This window comes from Phlebotomus papatasi, chromosome 2 (assembly GCF_024763615.1).
Source record: "Phlebotomus papatasi isolate M1 chromosome 2, Ppap_2.1, whole genome shotgun sequence".
NCBI lineage: Eukaryota > Metazoa > Arthropoda > Insecta > Diptera > Psychodidae > Phlebotomus > Phlebotomus papatasi.
Window position 1 is genome coordinate 83,876,666 of NC_077223.1, and position 20,054 is coordinate 83,896,719.

Below are 20,054 nucleotides of genomic sequence, written 5' to 3' on the forward strand. Positions count from 1 at the left end.
TTGTAAAACACTATGTGATTGATGTTTGAAACGTTTCGAAAGAAAATAGAAAGCCTTTCAGACTATCTATTTTAGTTAGAGCACACTTGGAGAATTTACAACAGAGGGTGGACAAAATTTATCTCAGACATGAACCACTAGGGGAAATTTCCCGAGACTCACCGGTGCATAGCACACTGGGGTGCATTTTGAAATCCCTCCGTATAGAAGACACTAAATAGTCTTTTCGAAAAGACTTCGAAACAGTCTTTTCGAAATTAATATCTCACTCCAGCTTTACTCTGTGATATTGGCGACTTTCCGGCGTACAAAAATATTCTTCTAAAGGTCAGTGAGCAAAGTTCGAATTTTTCGAACACCTAAAATTCGAAGAATTGTTTTTATTGAATTCTTGAAGAATTGTGGATTGTATTTTCAAAATACCCTTATTTAGAAGCAAGTTTAAAGAGTAAAATCGGGGAAAAAGCGTTATATGAATTGATAAGATAAAATAGTTTTGAGAAATGATTTAATTAATTATCTCACATGATAAATTCATGGTGTCCATTTTAATTAACTTAAGTGAAACACTGAAATGATCGACACACCAATTTGGATCGTCAATCGTCACCTCAAAATTAAAAAGATTTTTTTGTGAATTATCAACTTAACCAAAGCTCTTATGCAAAATGTATTAACTTTAGTTTAGATTGATGGGACACATTATGCAAAAGATAATTCGTAAAGAGCGCCACGATTACATTTAAAAGAATTATTTTGAAGAGACAATACGATCTTCAGTCTTTTCCTCCACCACGTCCGTTATCTAATTATTCAAATTGCTCTTATTGCATTTGACTTTCGCTGATCAATTAAACGAAAATCAAGGTGTGACTCAATCAGATTTTGATTAACAAGGATTTGAGGTTCCCTCTGGTTTCACTATGGGTTTGCCAGGCCAGGGTTACCGAAGCAATTTTTAGGTTTCTTGATGCAATTTTTGCGTTTCTCAGGTTTCACAATGCAATTTTTGGGATTTTCTAGTTTCGGGATGCAATGTTTTGGGTGTCTCGAAGCATTTTTTAAGTTTCTCAGGATTCATGATGCAATTTCTAGGTTTTTCGGGTTTCGCGATGCATTATTTTTAAAACTTTTTCCAAGCAATTTTTGAATTATTTCGGGTTTCGCGATGCAATTTTTTGGTTTCTTGGAAATTGCGAAGCGGTTAATATCTCAATGCAATTTTTATGTTTCTCGAGTTTTGCGGTCTAATATTTAGATTTCTTGAAGTCAGTTTGAAGCTTTTGAAGTCTCTCGGGATTCACAAAGCAATTTTTAAGTTTCTCGTAGTCATTTTTTAGATTATCGAACTCGAATTTCGTGATGCAATTTTTGTATTTCTCTAGTCTGTAGCCGAATTTTACAATATCAAATGTGAGAATCCTATTCCCAAACTCACACTACTCACATTGATTTGAGAACGTTTTGTTCGTATAATCGCATGCAACTTGCACAATGAGATACTCAGAGCAAAAATGGACCGTTTTAATAGGGAAATGCATACAATGGAGACCACTTTTGCTCTGAGCGTCTCCAATGTGAGTTGAGTTTCAATTGAATGTGAGTAAAATTGTGTGAGTTTGAGCAAAAAAGTTTGAGTTTGATAATTGAGTGAACTCAAAATTTTCATTTACTAAAAACAAATATGTTGAAAAACATCTAAAATGATACTTTTTTATTTGCAATATGATTGAGCATCTTACTGTGCAAGTTGCATGCGATTTTTCGAACAAAACGTTCTCAAATCAATGTGAGTAGTGTAAGTTTGAGAATAGGATTCCCACATTTGAAAATCTCATTCTGATATTTGATATTGTAAAATTCGGCTACTGATCATGCAATTTTTGGGTTTCTTGTTTCGGGATACAATTTTTTCAAGTTTCTTAGGTTTCGTCATGTAATTTTTAGGGTTTTTAGGATTTCACGATGGATTTCTTTGATTTCTGGATGCAATATTCAGGTTTCTTGAGATACACTATGCAATTTTTAAGTTTCTCAATGCAATTTTAATTTTCGCGGGATTTGTAATGCAATTTTAAGTTTCCCGAAAGATTTTTTTGGGTTTCTTGGGTTTAACGATGTAATTTTAAAGTTTCGCAAAGCAATTTACTAGTTTCATAAGTTTTACGATGCCACTTTTTGAGTTGCTCAAACAAATTTTTTAAGTTTGCCTGTTTTTGCGATGCAGTTTTTATGTTTGGCAATGTAATTCTAAAGTTTCTCGAGATTAACGAAACAATTTTTGTGTTCCTCGAAGCATTTATTTTTTTATTTTTTCGGTATTCACGAATTAATTACTTTTTTACCTTTCTCGAAGAAATCTTTAAGTTTCTGAAATTACACAATGCAATTTTTGTATTTCTCGTATTTCGGGATGCAATTTTTAAGCTTCTCGGGATTGACGAAAGAACTTTTATGTTACTCGAAGCAAGTTTTAAACTTTTCAATGCAATTTTTAATATTCGCAGGTTTAACAATGCAAATTTTATGTTTCTCGAGGGAAGTTTTGGGTTCCTCGGGTTTAAATATGCCATTATTTAGTTTCTAAAGTTTCGTAGTGCAATTTTTTGGGTTTATTGAAGCAATTTTGAGTTTTTCGAGATTCAGAACGAAATTTTTGGATATCTCGGGTTTCGTGATTTAATTTTAATGTTGTCTACACACTAGAAACAATTTTCGTCAAAAATTGCCTTTTTGAAAAAAAAAATTGACGTTTCTGCCTACAAGGAAAGGGAAATTTTCTTTAAAAAGGCATTTTTTAAAGAAATTACTCCTAGTATGTAGGGACCATAAAAGGCTCCACGATGCAAATTTTTGGGTATTTCGATGCAATCTTTAAGTTTCTCGGGTTTCGTGAGGCAATTTTTAGGTTTCTCGAAACAATTTCTTTATTTTTCTAGGGTTTTGCGAAGCTTTTTTGACAAGAATTTCTACATTTTGTTCATCCATTGATAAAAATATTTTCCAATAATGTTACAGCCTTTCCATTTTTCGGCAAGAAAGCCTCTTGGCTGTTTTGCTTGGACCCACTTTTTTATGGGTTGTGTCTTGGCTAAACTAAAAAAGGCCTATTTTCGCACATTTAAATTTATTGTATCTTAATCTAGGTCCTTTGCAACTCTGTTCGCGAAGAAGCAGCCTGAGTGTCTGCATTTCTGTGCATGTAGAACTTTTTCCACGTAATTCCATATCAAAAGTGAAAAGGAAAATAAGTTAATTGTGACGTAGGATTAGATGATAACATACCCAAATATTGATAGTATTACCAAGTAGAGCAACATATTTAGACAATAAATTGTTAATTAATTCTTCTTCCACCCACCCACAAGATAAGAAACAACAAAAGAGCGACGTAGAGAAGCTTTTTCTAGTCAATCTCATTTGTTTTTCCAGCCACTCTGTGACAACGATATTTTTCACCAAATTCAATTTTTTAGTCATTTAGTGATTGTAAAAGAGATCAAAAGCAGTCGAAAAAAACAATTCAAGGAAAACAGGGAAGAAAAGCCTTTTTGAATGTTATACCATTTTTTTATCTTTTAGCGAGAATGAAAATGGTTTAAAGAAATTTTTGTAATAGCTAAAGGTTTTCCATCCAGGATTATCAGACATCAAAACATCGAAATTCTTTTACATATTTTTTTTATTTTTTCTTCATAGTTTCTATTTAATTTTTTTTTGTACAAAAATTGAGATTTCTCTGTATTTCTTAAACTACAAGACAAAAAAAACTAATTAAAGTGTCTTATTTTTGACGAACACTATTCTTTTATAAATTGGATTTTTTTTTGCACAAAAAATATTTCTCAATTCTCTTTGTTAATAAATTTTATTCCCATTTTTTGTGCGAATTTCTTTTTGGGAATTTGTTTGCCTAGGATAAAAAATGATAAGGACTTTCTGAAAATTCTAGAAATGCGCGACAGACAATTTTTTTTTGAAGTTATTAATAATTGAAATTTTTTATTTAATTCATAATTCTCATGCATTTTCTCTTTTTAAGGAAAATGTTCTTTGAGAATACATTAAAAAACGATGAAAAAATACTTCCAACATTGCTATTTAGTTCATTTGAAAATTCCTAATTAAATCCAAGAATCACTTCCAGTAAAGACAAGATTTATTTTACAAATCTTTTTTCTTTTCTTTTTAATTATCAAGATTAAGGCACACCCTTCTCTTATGAAGTTCTATAACACCACAGATTTTGTAGTTAAGTAGTTTTCTCGTCTTTACAAAAATATTCTATCAAGAACGTTCTTGTTTTTTTTATTAAGCAAAATATTTAATTTTTTAAGCACATTCTTGAACAAAAAAAAATACTAAAAATACAAAAATATTGCTGTAAGATTTTTACTTGAAATTTGAAAGTGATCCTTGTTGAAGAAAATTTCACAGACGACAAAGAAAAACACTGAAAAAAAGAACTTTAAGAGAAAAAAGAGCAAGAAAACAATTGGAAGCATTTCTAACATGCAATTATTTTTTTTGGAATGTAACGTTTATTTTTTAAACACGATTTCATTTTTAAATTGTAAGATTCCCAAAGACAATTTTTTAGTGCATTTTTTGCCACTAAAAAAAGATAGAAAAAATTATTCAAAGTAAAAATTGTAGAGACTGAATGTTCAAATTTCCTTTCTCAATTCAAACAAAAAAAATCCCTATTTAAAGTCCTCTAATCTATCATTTCCTGATTTCCCTTTTTCGTTTTATTCTTCTATTTCGATAAAAAAAAATGTGATTATATCTTTCACTAATACTTCTTTTTTTTCTCACTATCTCTCTTCATCTATTGCGTGTATCTTATGTTAAGAAATAAAACTGTTAAATATTTTAGGAAATAAATCTAAGAAAAAAAACAAAACTTCACATCTATGTACGAGGAAAAAAATGGACGGTAAAAAAATTTGAAAAGAAAAAAAGATATTCGACAAAAACAAAAAAAAATAATAAAAAGGAGAAAAATAAAAAAATATTTACATGGAAATCCATCGGAGAACTTTCATCCCATTCCTTTCTCCACAATCTTTTGTTCGTTTCATCGAATATTTTTTCCTTTTTTTCTTTCAAAAGTCTGCTCTCAAAGATCTTAAAATACGAAGAACATTGGTCGCAAAAAAAAACTGTTGGCTGGGTTTTTGTTTTTAAAAACTTTGAGGAAGGGCAAAAGCGAGATTGCAATGAAGAACACGGCGGGCTTTTTCCTTTCCTCTGTCGTTGCCCTTCTTTGTTTTTTTTTTAGATGAACCACTCCTTTCTCTTGGTCACCTGGTGACCAGTTGTTGAGTGGACAACAGCCTCATCAGGATCGAGAGCAGCATCGGCTCCCTTGTCTTCCTGAGTCAAATACTCGCCCTTGTGTCGAGCTAAATATCGCCCAATGAGGATTCCCATTATCAGCAGCAACAGGAAAAGTATGGCCAGGACACCTGAAAGATAATAAAGAAAAGACTCCTTGTAACTCACTACTTAATTAAAAATTTACTTAAAAGACTAAATAAAAAGTTTAGGAATACAAAATGATTTTAACATAAAAGGGGTGCAAAGCATCCCAGGGTTTTGCAAAGTACTCGAACTCGTAACTCAGATGGTATACCCCCCTGTAGCCGATCGGCCGCAAAGTTTCACAATAACGGAAAAATCCATGGAATTTTTTTCCTATTTTTCCGCGTGAGTTTCCGGGGAAATAAACGCTAATATTCCGCTTGGAATTCTGCGGAGTCATCAGCTATTTTTCGCGTGGATTTCCTTGAAAAAAATTCCGAAGTATTTTCTTGCAATTATCTAAGAGCATTCCATGGAAATTGAAACAAAATTTCCATTGAACATTCCGAGTATATTTTCTGATATCTTTTCGGCCAAGACTCCATGGACGTAAACGCGAAAATTCTGCAATTATTTTTCGCCCTAACGCTATACTTCTTGCGAGCTAGACATACTCAAATGAATTAGCAATATTTTCAACTCAAAAGTAGAACAACTGAGTGTTCGTCTGATACATGAATACTCTCCAAGTACCAAGTTGCCAATTGGCACTTATAGTCCATTTATTTGTGGATGTTTTTTTTTTGTGGAAATTCTCTATGAAAATTCTACGCCATTTTTAATCAATTTTAGGAATCATTTTGAAGAAAAATATTTTTAAAAAAATCCACTGGAAAAGTCGTGGAATTCTGTAATATTACACCACGGAAGCCACTAAGGCCGTTGCATGGAAATTTCCACGGAGAATTTCATGGAAATAAAGAGGATTTTCCGTGGAAAAGCCGTGGAAATATTCGTCAGAGAAAAGTTCATGGAAACTCGCGGATATTTCTTATTAGACGGTCCTATACAGAGTTCCGCAAACGTCCATGGAACACTAGAAAGACATTTAGCGTCAAATTCCATCTTGAAAGCTTACGCGGATTTTGAGCGGTAAAATCCAGGGAACTCCACGCGGATTTTTAGCGGTAAAATCAGCGGACATGGCAGAAAAGGCTGCTGGAAATCCCGTGGAATCGCTGCGGCCGTTGGCTGCCCAAAACTATTTTCGCTTCATTTATTGTTTACCGGTTCTCAACCGATTTCAACCGATTGCACTCAAAAGATCCCCCAAAATAGTCTTACAGGTACCGTAAGCGCGGGCGAATTTGTGCCTTGTGGGTGACTTTGATACCCCGTTCATAATAACCGGCTTCAGACTGGAGGTTTATCCAACTTCCCAAAGGCCTCAAAAATCTCAATAACAAACAATTTTGTTAATTTTTTAAAATATAATGGGTAATTTGCCCTTAAAATTCAATCCAAAGCAACAATTTCCTCAAAAATCTTGCCTGATAAGGAATTAGAGGATTTAAGTCATATGGCTAAGCCCTCAGATCTGAAGCCCGTATTAGCCATATGGCTTAATTACTCTAATTCTTTATTCGGCAAGATAATTTGAGGGAATTATTGCTTAGGTTTGGATATGAAAAATAAAAATAATCCATTAGCTTTTAAAAAATCAACAAAATTGTTTGTTATTTAGTTTTTTTTACCTTCAGGAACAGGGCTAAACCCCCAGTCTAAAGCCGGTATAAGCTTTTATTTATTTCTCGAGTTTAAGGATGGTGTCTAAACCGATCAGCCATGATAAATTGGATAGGTAAATAGGGGAAAGTGCCCATGCTTGATACCATTGGAAGCTTCGTAATGACTAAATTTTCTATGTTTCACAATATATATGTGACTCATCGCAACCATATTTTAAAAACTATGGGAAATTGAACAGTTTTTAAAATACATTGTGGAGTCACGTTTAAAGAGAAACATAGGAAAAATTTAGTCATTACGAAGCTTCCAATGGTATCAAGCATGGGCACTTTCCCCTACCATCCTTAAGTTCCAGAAATAAAAAACTTACGAACCGGGGGTGTCAAAGTCACCCTCACATACGGTAATAGAAATAGAATAGATTTTCGGATGAAAATCACTTATCGATTACCGGTCGACAATTGATTTGAGCCGATTTATAAATCACTCAAAACATTGCCTAAAACAAGGGGGTAGCCAGTTTAATAAAAAGTGAGGCTATTTTTTAACTTTACCCTGTTAATATTTTGCAGATTTTTCACCTCGATTCAAACAATTTGCTCGTAATTCTTGTTGGGGATTATAAATCATTTAGGGGAAAGGCTCATAATTTTGTCCAGTTTCTTATTTTGGACACTTTGAGGATAAAATTGGACACTAAAAATAAATTGATTAAAATGATGTATTTTTATTCCAATATTTGATGAATAATGAATTCTATCTAAATATTTGTTCTATTTGTTCAAAGTTTCTTCGCTTTTTTTGAGTGATATTATTGAATATTCATTGAATATTGTGTTGATTCAAATTAATGGTGATTTGTACATTTGACCTGAAGTGAGATTTGCTTTGTGAATTGGATTTTTCGTGTGAAAAATGGGAAATTTTCTAAGACATTCACCAGTGAGGTGATACTCCTTATTTTGGACAGGTGTTTTTCTCTGGAAATTTCGTGAAGTTTTAGCTTTTGTGATGACTAGGTTGGACAAATGCCTGGAGAAACAAAGGAGCATCATCTCTACGAAAGAGATGTAGTGAGAAATGCCTTGAAAGGCCCCCGGAAAGGCCAGGGAATGAGTAAATCCGCACGTACATGGAGTATCGAAGTCAACTCACTTTAATGAATGATATGGAAAGTTTCCGGGCTTCTTGTGACATTCTACGTTTCCCTTACATGACCAGGAAGAGGACTTGGTAAGATTGGTTCATGAAGTGAAGAACAATGGGCATCCGGTTGAGGCGGATTAGCTGTCCAAATTTACAGCCAAGTTGTAAAAATTAATAACCAAGTTGTCCAAAATAAGAGTCAAATTCACCTCTACATATCAATTCATTTTTAAACGTATTAAAACTAATTTTAGTAAAAATAAGACGATAAATAGCTTGCTAAGTTTCTAAACAACCCTTTTGAAAAGAGAGTAACAAAAAAAGTCAATTAGTATCGAAAATGTCGCACTTCAAACTTGGAACATTGATGCTTATAAGCAGACTGGTTAAAATTATGAGCCCTTACCCTATTTGTATTTCTAAAAAATATTTTCGAATTTCAAGAATCAATTTAGCACTTTTAGAAACATTTTTGTGATTCTTAAATTCATTTCTGCATGTCAAATCATTTCCGAGTGTCCTTAATAATTTTTCCTATTAAAAATATTTCCGTGTTTTTTTATAAGTTCACGAATTTTAAATTTAAATTTTAAAAATTCCAATTTAGGTCCGATTCCCAGTTACCCCATTGTACTCTAGTTCAATAATTTCAAAAAATCTGCTCAAGAAAGTGAATCATTGTTATTGAATTAAAAATTGTTACTTACTGCCTAAAATGGCTGAATCCACTTGATTGTAGGCACGTCTGAGTTTATCTTGATCAATTTCCGGTGGCGGACGTGTTTCAATCTCAATTGGCGGATGAGTCACAGGTTCAACTCCGCAAAAGTCCTCCGTGAGCGGTGCTAATGGGAGCAAGAGATAAAATAAAGAGAGAGGGGGAAATGCATTAATTTCAAAGTGAAGAGAGAATCAATTAGATGCAATTTAACTTACTTCCTAGGGATTTAACATTTTCCGGTGGATTCTGCTGGAACAGGAGTTTCAGTGGATAGATATCGTCAAACTCCACCCGAGACACGCAACCCACAAATCCATCCGACATTGACTCATTCTTCCCAATGTACATGTACTCAATGTTATTGAACTGAGCATCTGCAGAATCCTTTATATCAAAGTCATACTCCTGAGGTGCATAATTATCCACCTGAGAGAATTATTTTAAATGAATTAATTGAGTTTCGGCTTTTCCCGAGCGACCAAGTAAAACTTTTACCTCAAGCACAACAGTTGCCCCAGAATTCTTTCGAGAGAACTTCACATCATGATACTGTCCAAGGCCGAAATGTTTGTCCGGATAAATGAGTTCCTGCCTCTCAAATCCAAAGTCAAACACAACACGCAAATGTCCTGAAAAGCAATTTTTTTATATTAAAGATTATGCTATACGTACTATGTTTAATCCTTTTAAAATTCTTTGGTTAAACTGAAAAAAAAATAATGACAAATAATCGAGAAAAAAGTCTACTCTCTTTCTTTGGAACAAAAATAGTTCATGAATGATGCTATTTCAATAAAAATGAAAAGTGGAAAAACATTTTTTTAGTATATAACTCCTTTCAAGTGCTTTTCTGCATTATCGACTGTTCTGTTCTCTGTCTTAGTTCTTGTCACGACTGTTTGATTTTGCAAAAAAAAATGAGAACAGTCATGTACTAAAAAACATTTTTGCTCCATTTCCATTTTGCATTGGAAAAACTTCATAACTTACTTGACCTGCGCTTAAAAGAAATAATAAAATTTGTGAGATTTAGTACAAACAATCAGTCACATTCTTTTCTTTAAAGTGCTTTGGAAATGTCTAAGATTTTAAGAGAAAAAAACATGACTAGTATGTTCTGCGACAAAAAAAAAGTTTTTTGGTACACAAAATAAGTAATAACAAATATTTTCTAATAATTTATATTTTTAATGCAATTGTGTCATAATGAAATCGTCATATTTAAAATTATTTTAACTGCTATAAAACAGATAATTGAGCGGGATTTAAATTACATATCTAGGATAAATTGTCCTTCCGGCAAGCCTCGGACTTTGACAATGAAATTTTAAGAATCAAACAAAGTCATTGATTGTGAAAAAAGTAAATAATTCGCGCCTAAATAGTTTCAAAAAATTATGTGCAGAAAAATGACAAGTTAGTTACGAATATCCAAGAGAAAAACATCAATCAGGAAATACTGAGGACTATACGATGGCTGCCGAAAGCTCTGGAAAATTTTGTGTTTGATTCTTAGGATTTGATCAATAATTCCAACGCTCACTGGAAGAAGACTTTATTAGTTCTTAAAAAAAACTTAGTTGAGGTCTTTTAAGAATTTTAAAATACGGTTGTTGCGGATGACTTTCAAATTTTAAATAAATACTAAAAAAAAATCAACAATTGCTTATAAAAAACAAGACGGAAGGTCTTCACATCTAAGAGCCTTAACAGATTTGAGGATTAGCCGAGAGACGGCTTAGCGTAATTATATTAGAAATAGTGGTTAAAGTGCATTTCCATAATTTTCCACTAAGCCGTGTCTCGGCTTAAGTCGTAAGTGTGTCTAGGGCATAAGGATAATATGTTCCAGATTTACAAGATAGCGTGATTGTCATCTTGATTTGACGTTTCTGTCCACCATTTTGAATAACTGTTAAAACCTAAAACTTACCCTATTGGGCTAAAATTTTAATATGTTGTAGCTAATGTCAAGACCTTTTCAGAACATATATACTATTCGTTCTAAGTCAAACGAATGCCTGGATACAAATTTTCGGACGAGATTTTTGTTCTTAAATTATTCAAAAGGGCGGACTGAAACGTCAAATAAAGATGGCAAACACGCTTTTTTGTTGATCTCGGGCATTTTATCTTAGGTTCTTATATACAGTGCTGTCTCTCTATATGCATAGTTTGGGTACTTTTTTGACCTATTTTTTCAGTTCTGAAAAAATAGGTGTTCGGTAAGTACAGGGAAAGAATTATTATTGGGGATTATAAGTTTCAGAATTTTTTGTTGTTAAAATTTACATAGGATTTATTTCGGATCAAAATTTTCGCCAAGCTGACTTCTACAATGAAATAAGATATTTTCAGCGTTTGTCATAACATTTACCACGTTTATGTACAAAATGAATAATATCTTTATTATTAGAATAAATGCAATTTTTTCGATGCTACTTCTGAGAGGTAATTGGTCTTTACAGACTTACAACATTTATTGTAATTCTCAGAAAATATTATGTGAAGACTTCTTGATTAAAAGCCAAATAATTTTCTAACCTAATAATGAAATTGTATCATCGTTATTTTAAACCGTATCTCTGAAAATTGTGTTTAGAATTTAATTAAAAGAAAGTCAAAGAAAGTGATTTTGGAAAAAAATGATTCAAAATATAAACATTTATATTGGTATTTGAAAATTTTCTCTTATAAATACTTTAAATTCCCAAATTATTGCAAAGATTCATATTTCCAATTTTAAATACGCGCCTTAATAAATATCCTGGCAATTTCGTTTTGTCTATTTTTCGTCGAATAAAAACGGACTGAAAAATGCATTATTTAGTGTTATTTCACTTTTCGCCGCACCAAATATGTCTCTGCCATATTCGCCGTCCCGTCAATTTTGTCTGGATATTTCGTGAATTGCCCCTCTGTTTAGAAAATTGTATGAATAAATGTATTTATTTCTTTATAGAACTCATATATTTTTAATGCTTAAAATCAGTTAAAATATTTTCACTGAGGGAAATCCAAAAAAGTTAAAATAACATTCCGGAAATGTTAATTTTACCCTGCATTATTGATCCGAAATCAGTGTAAATATTACCCTTTTTAGGTGTATTAGGTGTTAAAGTTAACCTTTTTCATGTTAATTTTACCCTTAATAAGGTGTAAAATTAACATAAAAAAATGTTGATATATTTTTACACCTAAAAAGTGTTAATATTCTGAGGAAAAAATGTTAATCGCACCCTCTTTTTTTCTCAATGTTTAACAGAAAGGAAAAATCACATTTTTTTAAATTAAGAAATTGTGACACACCTTTTAGATCAGGAAAATTTCATAAAGTCAAAATTTACATTCCTTTCTTTTTTAAAAGGTTTGCATATGTCTATCTTAATTTTTCACACTCTTCTTCTTCTTTTGAACATCACACCGAATTAAGTTCAATCCAATTTTGTGTTTGAAAAAATTGAACACAATTATGTAAATCTTTTGAGAAAGAAAGTACCGCGAATTTTGATTCATGAAATTTGACCGATTTAAAAGGTGTGCCATAGGCGTAATAGAATATTTCGTTGGATAACTAAAATTTTTCATGATGACCAAAAATTGTTGTGAAGCTATTTTAATTTTTTTTATCGATTTTAAAACCATTAAAATTTTTTTTAAAAATGATAAAATACTCATACGGCATTTGCTGATCCAAGCGACGATGAAAAAATTTCTTTTTTTGCTCTACAATTATAAAAAATGTAAATAAAATTTAACTCACCAGAATTCGACACCATAATCGTGAGATATTCCTTGGACGAGTTGGAATAGAAGCCCAGGAGGAATCCCTTGGGATTGGTTGTTGTGAATCCCACTCGAATACTCTCACGAATCGTCGATCTCCATGATCCCAAAAAGTCGTACTTGATCATTGAGCTGGATCTCAAATTGACGCCAATCTCATCAGCACAAATCGGTCCCTTGAAGGCACTCCATCGACAATCGCAGGTATAGCCGTCGTAGCGCTCGAAGCAAGTACCATTGTTGAGACAAGGATTGGACTCACATCTGCCCATGCATCCCGTTGATACTCCGTACAGCCCATTTCTGGCATGGTACTTGAGATCAACAAGTTCCCCATTGAGCAACAGTGCCCTGATGCATCCTACATAACCATCACGATAGTCATAGGAGGCTCCAATGACTAGCTCTGAGGTGAGATAGATGGCTCGAACAGGACCCGGAGGCTCCCTTACTTCAGCCTTTAGAGCTCCATCGACCACAAGTCGTGCCTCCTTGCGATTTCTCTCTACACTCACGGAATGCCAATTGTTGTCATTTAGATGATAACTTGTCTCCACATTGACTCCCAATGGTCCACTTCCGGCCTGATACTGGAACTGCAATTTCTTTCCACCAATTATGCTGAGTTTGATGTAATCCGTAGGACCTTTGGCATGGAATAGAACAGCATTTTCAATTGTTGTCCGGAATTCCAGATAAATATCTCCGGAATGTCCCATATCGAATCTGGGCAGATTGATTGTGGCATCTGTAATCCGGAAGGTGACAACATTATTGAAGAGATCATCACCTTCGCACATCAATGGTCCCAAGGTGTATCGTCCGAATTTCTCATCTAGTGGTGTTCCTGTGTCACCAAACTGAACAGCCTTGACTGGAAGATGTTCCTTCTCTCGCAATTCTCCACTGTCCTCCAACCAATTGTAGTAATTTGAATCACAATTGCACCACTTTGTTGGATCATAGCACGTTCCCCAGACACCACATTCGCACCTCCTGGATCCTGGAACTCCGCCAGCCCAGTAATTCATTCGCTGATTGTTCCTGGACACCCACCAAGCATACGGATGGAAATTTAGCTCATCCGACGGGGAATTCATCAGCCGGGAAGATCTGCAGGCATAGCTGAGTCTCTGCCAACACGTATGAGATCTATTGAGCAGAGCCATAATTTCCGGAAGCTCAGCCTCGTAAATGATATCCTGCCGATAGCTTCCGGGTTCCTGGAATCCATCAACAGTTGTCGAATGTTCCTGACTGTGACTCAACACCGTGATAACCCGTCCATCGGCATAGAATTCACAAGTGACCGGGAATGGCTTCAGCGGTCCACTCCCATCAACATCAATATTGATATTTGCTCTCTGATGCACCGACTGGACATTCTTGTACGCCACACAACTCAGTGGATTCAGAGAAGTATGACATACAGCTCCTGCATATCCCGTATTCTGACAATCGCAGAAGAATTCCATCGAATTCTGCCGGCAAATCCCATCATGTTTGCACGGATTGGGATTGCAGCGATCTGTCATTTGACAGGCATTGAATATAACCTCATTCTTGCAACAATAATCTTCATCCTTCCAATCTGTCGGCAATCTATAATTCCCATCGACTGATATCATCCTCATGCACCCAATAAATCCATCTCTCGTCTTCCCCCCACCAATATAGTAAACCCCTCCCGTAAGGATTGACATCAATCTCTCCGTATCTGCTGGCCTTCGATTTATATCCAACACCATCTTATTCTGCGACAGTGTCAGTACAAGTGAATGCCACCTGCCATCATTGAACATCTGATTGTGTGGACGCAGTGTAATTGCCGGATAATCATCAGTCTTCAAGTCCACCTTAACCACACCTTCCTCCAAATACAACTTCACAAATCCCTTAGAATTGAACTCATGATACAGCAAAAGTCCCTTCTCCTCAAATGTCCTGAACCAAAACGATACATTGAGTTGCTTCATACCCTCATACCCGCGCATTTTGGCATAGGAAGCCCGCGTGAGGAAAGTCACGGGCATTATTGGAGGCTCTGGACATGTGTACATCGTGTGAATCTTATCAAATCTCAGAGCTTCACCATAGTGAATGGCTTCCTTGAGCTCTCGAATGAAGTTACTGGCATTCAAATAGAGATTCTCAATGCAACCCGTATAATTCTGATGGACAACCATACCTTCCTGATGGTACGGAACTCCTCCAATGTACAACTGAAAGTACCGAAGCAAAAAATATTCTGGAATTATTTTCTGCATTTTCCGAAATAATTTCAACTAGAGATGAAACGGTGAGAAATATAAACATTCGGTCTTCGATGACCCCCCTCCCAATCCTTGAGTGAATATTAACTAAAGAATGTAAATGAAAATAGATTGTAGTTAATGCAAGTAAAAATTAAAGGGATATCTCCGGTGACGGTATCAGCCAAAATACCGAAAATCAAAGTTCTGAAAGTCAAAATCCCGAATAGGTCAAAATCCTAAATGGATCAAAATTCCAAAAAGCCGGAATCTCGAATGGGTAGAAATTTGAAAAGCTAATATTCCGAATGGATCAAAATCGCAACAAAAAGTCAAAATAATTAATGAGTCAAAGTGCAAAAAAGTCAAAATTCCGAATGAGTCAAAGTCCAAAAAAGTCAAAATCCCGAAAGGGCCAAAATCCTAAATGGGTAAAAATTCCAAAAAACCGAAATCCCGAATGGGTCAAAATCCTGAAAATTCAATATTCCGAATCAGATCAAAATCCTAAATGGGTCTAAATCCAAAAAACCGGAATCCCGAATCGGTCAAACTCCTGAAAATTCAAGATTTCGAATAAGGTCAAAATCTCGAAAGGACCAAAGTCCTAAATGGGTCTAAATCCCAAAAAACCGAAATCCCGAATGGGTCAAAATCCTGAAAATTCAATATTCCGAATCAGATCAAAATCCTAAATGGGTCTAAATCCAAAAAACCGGAATCCCGAATCGGTCAAACTCCTGAAAATTCAAGATTTCGAATAAGGTCAAAATCTCGAAAGGACCAAAGTCCTAAATGGGTCTAAATCCCAAAAAACCGGAATCCCGAATGGGTCAAACTCCTGAAAATTCAAGATTTCGAATAAGGTCAAAATCTCGAAAGGACCAAAGTCCTAAATGGGTCTAAATCCCAAAAAACCGGAATCCCGAATGGGTCAAACTCCTGAAAATTCAAGATTCCGAATAAGGTCAAAATCCCGAAAGGGCCAAAATCCTAAATTGGTCAAAATCCCAAAAAACCGAAATCCCGAAGGGTCAAACTCCTGAAAATTCAAGATTCCGAATAAGGTCAAAATCCCGAAAGGGCCAAAATCCTAAATGGGTCAAAATCCCAAAATAAACGAAATCCCGAATGGGTCGAAATCCTGAAAATTCAAGATTCCGAATAAGGTCAAAATCCCGAATGAGCCAAAATCCTAACTGGGTCAAAATCCAAAAAAAAAAAAAAAACGAAATCCCGAATGTGTCAAAATCCTGAAAATTCAAGATTCCAAATAAGGTCGAAATCCAAAAAAAAAAAAAACAAAATCTGGAAAGGGCCAAGATCCTAAATGGGTCAAAATTCCAAAAAGCCGAAATCCCGAATGGATCGAAATCCAAAAAAGCCAAAATCTCGAAAAACTAAAATCCTGAATGGGTCAATATCCCAAAAAGCCGAAATCCCGAATGGGTGGAAATCCTGAAAACCTAAATTCCGAATGGGCCAGAATCTCAAAAAGTCAAAATCCCGAATGAGCTAAATACCCGAATAGGCCAAAATACAGAATTGGTCAAAGTTACAAAAAACCGAAATCCCAAATTCGACTCATTCGGGATTTTGGTTCATTTGGGATTACGAACTTTACGAATTTTACCGCATTTCAAATTTTGGCCCATTCGGGGTTTCCATAGTCATTCAGGATGTACAAGACTTTATGAACAATCTACGTAAGAGATATCACCTTCCCTTTTTTCGATGATCCCTTCCCATTCTCCATAAGTCAATATTATCTAGGAGCGTTTTTCGTTTTCTCTTTACTCTTCTGAAAAATACCCTATCCAATCCCCTTAAAACATTTTTTTTTATTTCCTTCAAAAACGGTTCTAGGTCCAGCGATTTTTTACAGCACTAATACTCCTCAAGATAATTTACTAAGGGCATTTTCTTTCAAAAATAGAATAATTTCCTTTTCAATTGATGGGGAAATATTGAGGTTGTGTTAATGATCTTTGGGTCGATTTAAGAAGGAAGAACAAACGGACAAACAGCTTGACATACTTTTACATAAATCGTTTCACTTGCGTTGTCCATGAAGGGTGAAAGTTGGAAAATTTACGAGTATTTTCTCTGCTCCATCTCAAATCTACATCACTTCTTTAAAGCCATTCCTATCATTTCTTTTGTTCTTATCATGCACTTGAATTTTAAAGAATTATTTAGAAGTTAGAAGTTATTTTTTCAGAAATTTGTAATACACGTTATTCATCTTGGTCAATCTACTTTACGGATGGTTCTAAATCCCAACAAGGTGTAGGGTTAGGGATTTTCCATCCTGATAGTTCGGTGTCTTCTTTAAAGTTATCAGATCAATGTTCAGTATTTAGCGCTGAAGCTAAAGCAATCCAAACTGTTTGTCATTTTCCTCTTTCAGTTAATGAGAAGAGATTGATATGTACTGATAGTAAATCAACCCTTTCAGCAATTTTAAATTTAAATAATAAAAATCCTATTGTATCTGATATTAGAAACTCTATAATGGAAAATTATCCGCACTTAAAGTTAATGTGGGTACCAGGCCACTCTGGGATCTACGGAAACTGTCGTGCCGATAGAGCTGCTGCCGAAGGTGCTACACGAGAATTAGTTGATGACTTATCAATTACGTTTCACGACCAAAAAAATCACATTAAATCAAAAATCTTGGAAAAAAGAAATCTATTGTGGGCAAATATATCACCTAGTAATAAATTAAAAAAGAGTAAAATTGATCCTTTTGGTTTTATCTATTCGAACTCTCATAGTAGGCAAAATGAAGTTATTTTAAACAGAATTAGAATAGGCCATAGTCGACTTACTCATAAATTTTTAATGACAAAAGATAATTTTCCTATTTGTGAATTTTGTGGAGTTTCACTTTCCATTGAACACATATTGATAGAATGTAACTTATATGATGATGTAAGGTCAAGTATTTTCCAAAATCTAAATTTAAGAAATATTTTAAAAGAAGACTATGCTTCTGAACTCAAAATTATTGAATTTCTGAAAAAAATTAATCTGTATAATGAAATTTAAGTTTAATTTCGCGAAATACCCATTATCTTTAATTGAAATTTGATCAGATCAATTTATGTAAACATAAAAATGTACAAAATGGCCCTAGTGGCTCAGTACATAAATAAATATATTATTATTATTATTATTTAGAAGTTCCAATGCAAATAAATTCTAAATTAATCGCTTTAAAAAATGGTAAAAAGGGATAAAAAATTTCCCGAAAAGGAATCTCCGAAAGAAGACATGAAGGAATTGTCTAATGAAGAATTACATCAAGGAGGAATTAAAAAGACGAAAGAGCCGCTCTTTCCGAAGGCATTCAAGATCTCGTGCTCACACTAATGAACGCCTTCGGGAGGAGTGACTCCTTCGTTCATTTCTTTAAGATCCCGAATCTTCTGGTTAGAAGATGCGGGATCTAAAAGAAATGAACCCACTGAAGCAGTGCGAAGACGAAAGAGACGCTCCTTCTGAAGCCGTTCAAGATCTCGTGCTCACACCAGATCCACGAGCAGAAGAAGACATTCTTCCCGAAGAAAGGACTAAAAGACCCCAAAAACCCCAGAGATGTAAAAGCTACAAGATAGGGCTTAGATGATATTTAATCTAATTTTATTGGAACTTCCGGAAATTGCTCATGAAAATTTGAAGAAGAATTACCTCTAGACTTGAAAATCTGAATAAATTCTTGTGTGAAAATTAAATTTTGTTTTTTCGCCTTCTAAAATTTGTTTAAAACTTACCCCTCGATTCAAGTCCAATCTCGTAAAGTCTCCTTTAATCTTGGCCTCTGTCATGACACGATCTACAGAAAAGACGATATCCCTGCGATTCCTGGAGATAACAGCATCATGCCAGACATTGTCATCTAGCAAACTGCCTACTGAGAGTGTTGTCATTAGCCCTGAGCCCAGATTAATGTTCAAAATCATGCGATTGTCTCTAATTTGAACAGCCAAGTAATCCCCTTGAGTACCCCTCGAGTACAATAGGATACCAATGGGATTTGATGTCTTAAAACGGAATCTAATAGATTCACGATAGCTGACAATTGGATCTCTCATAAGATCCAATTTTACCAAGCTGGATCCATTGAAAGACAGAGTTTCTGGATCTGAAAGAGTATTATACAAAATATCTTTGCTGCATGATTGCAATGACAATGAGAATGTCCTACTTACAGTAATCACAACCGTAGAGTTCAGCTCTCAATGAGATTCTATCTCTCCATCTTGTAGGATTGATTCTGACCCATTGTGCAATAATGGGAACTTCGAAGACATTGTGACGAATACTGTCACCGTCAGTATTTCCTTTGAACAGCTATTTGGATGGATGGACAAATGAGATTATTTTTAGTGAGAGAAAAAGACATTTTATGCAAATTACATTTTAACACTTGAGAGGAGACAACAAATTGTCAGACAGAATAGATAGACAGATGGATAGGAAAGCATGATGGTATTAGAAAAATAACCCACAACAAATTGCATGTTTTGTTTTTTTTCATGTCTGTATACGATAAAATTCAGAGAAAGTCCCTTAATTCTGAGATAAAGAAAGCTTAAAGATTCAAATTAAATATATTTATGCCTCCTGGCATATCTTTTAGATAAGAAAAATTTCATGAAATCAAAATTCCCATCCTTTTCTTTCTCAAAAGTTCTGCATATGTCTATCCTATTCTTTCGTACTCTTCTTCTTCTTTTGAACATCACAATGAATTCAATTTAGTCCAAGTCCAAGCCATTTTTGAGTCCAAAATAGTGGAATAGATAGATGCAAAACGTGTGAGAAAAAATGGATCTGAATTTTGATTTCATGAAATTTTCCTCATCCAAAAGCTGTGACGGAGGCTATTGACAAAATTAAATATTTACGATTTTGAATTAAAGGCTAACGACGCATCATCTAATCCGGTTTTCCATCGAAATTTTCTACATTTAAAAATTTAATGGCTCCAGCACACTTTTCAGATAAGGATAATTTCATAAAGCCAAAATTCACGTCCTTTTCTAAAAGCTTTGTATATGTCTATTCCACTCTTTCGCACTCTT

General features: G+C 34.3%; 1 protein-coding gene across 2 annotated transcripts in view; it reads right to left on the reverse strand.

Annotated features, from left to right (window-relative positions):
• Positions 1-3,664: 3,664 nt before the first annotated feature.
• Positions 3,665-20,054, reverse strand: part of LOC129804743 (neurexin-4) — a 39,239-nt gene continuing 22,849 nt past the window's right edge. For both annotated transcript variants that reach the window (XM_055852309.1, XM_055852308.1), the window contains exons 4-10: positions 19,179-19,320; positions 18,741-19,111; positions 12,687-14,931; positions 9,419-9,552; positions 9,139-9,349; positions 8,910-9,047; positions 3,665-5,471 (exon numbers count right to left, since the gene is read on the reverse strand). In XM_055852309.1, the coding sequence (XP_055708284.1) occupies positions 5,281-5,471; positions 8,910-9,047; positions 9,139-9,349; positions 9,419-9,552; positions 12,687-14,931; positions 18,741-19,111; positions 19,179-19,320 (3,432 nt within the window). In that variant the 3' untranslated portion in view covers positions 3,665-5,280. The remainder of the gene's footprint in view (positions 5,472-8,909; positions 9,048-9,138; positions 9,350-9,418; positions 9,553-12,686; positions 14,932-18,740; positions 19,112-19,178; positions 19,321-20,054) is intronic.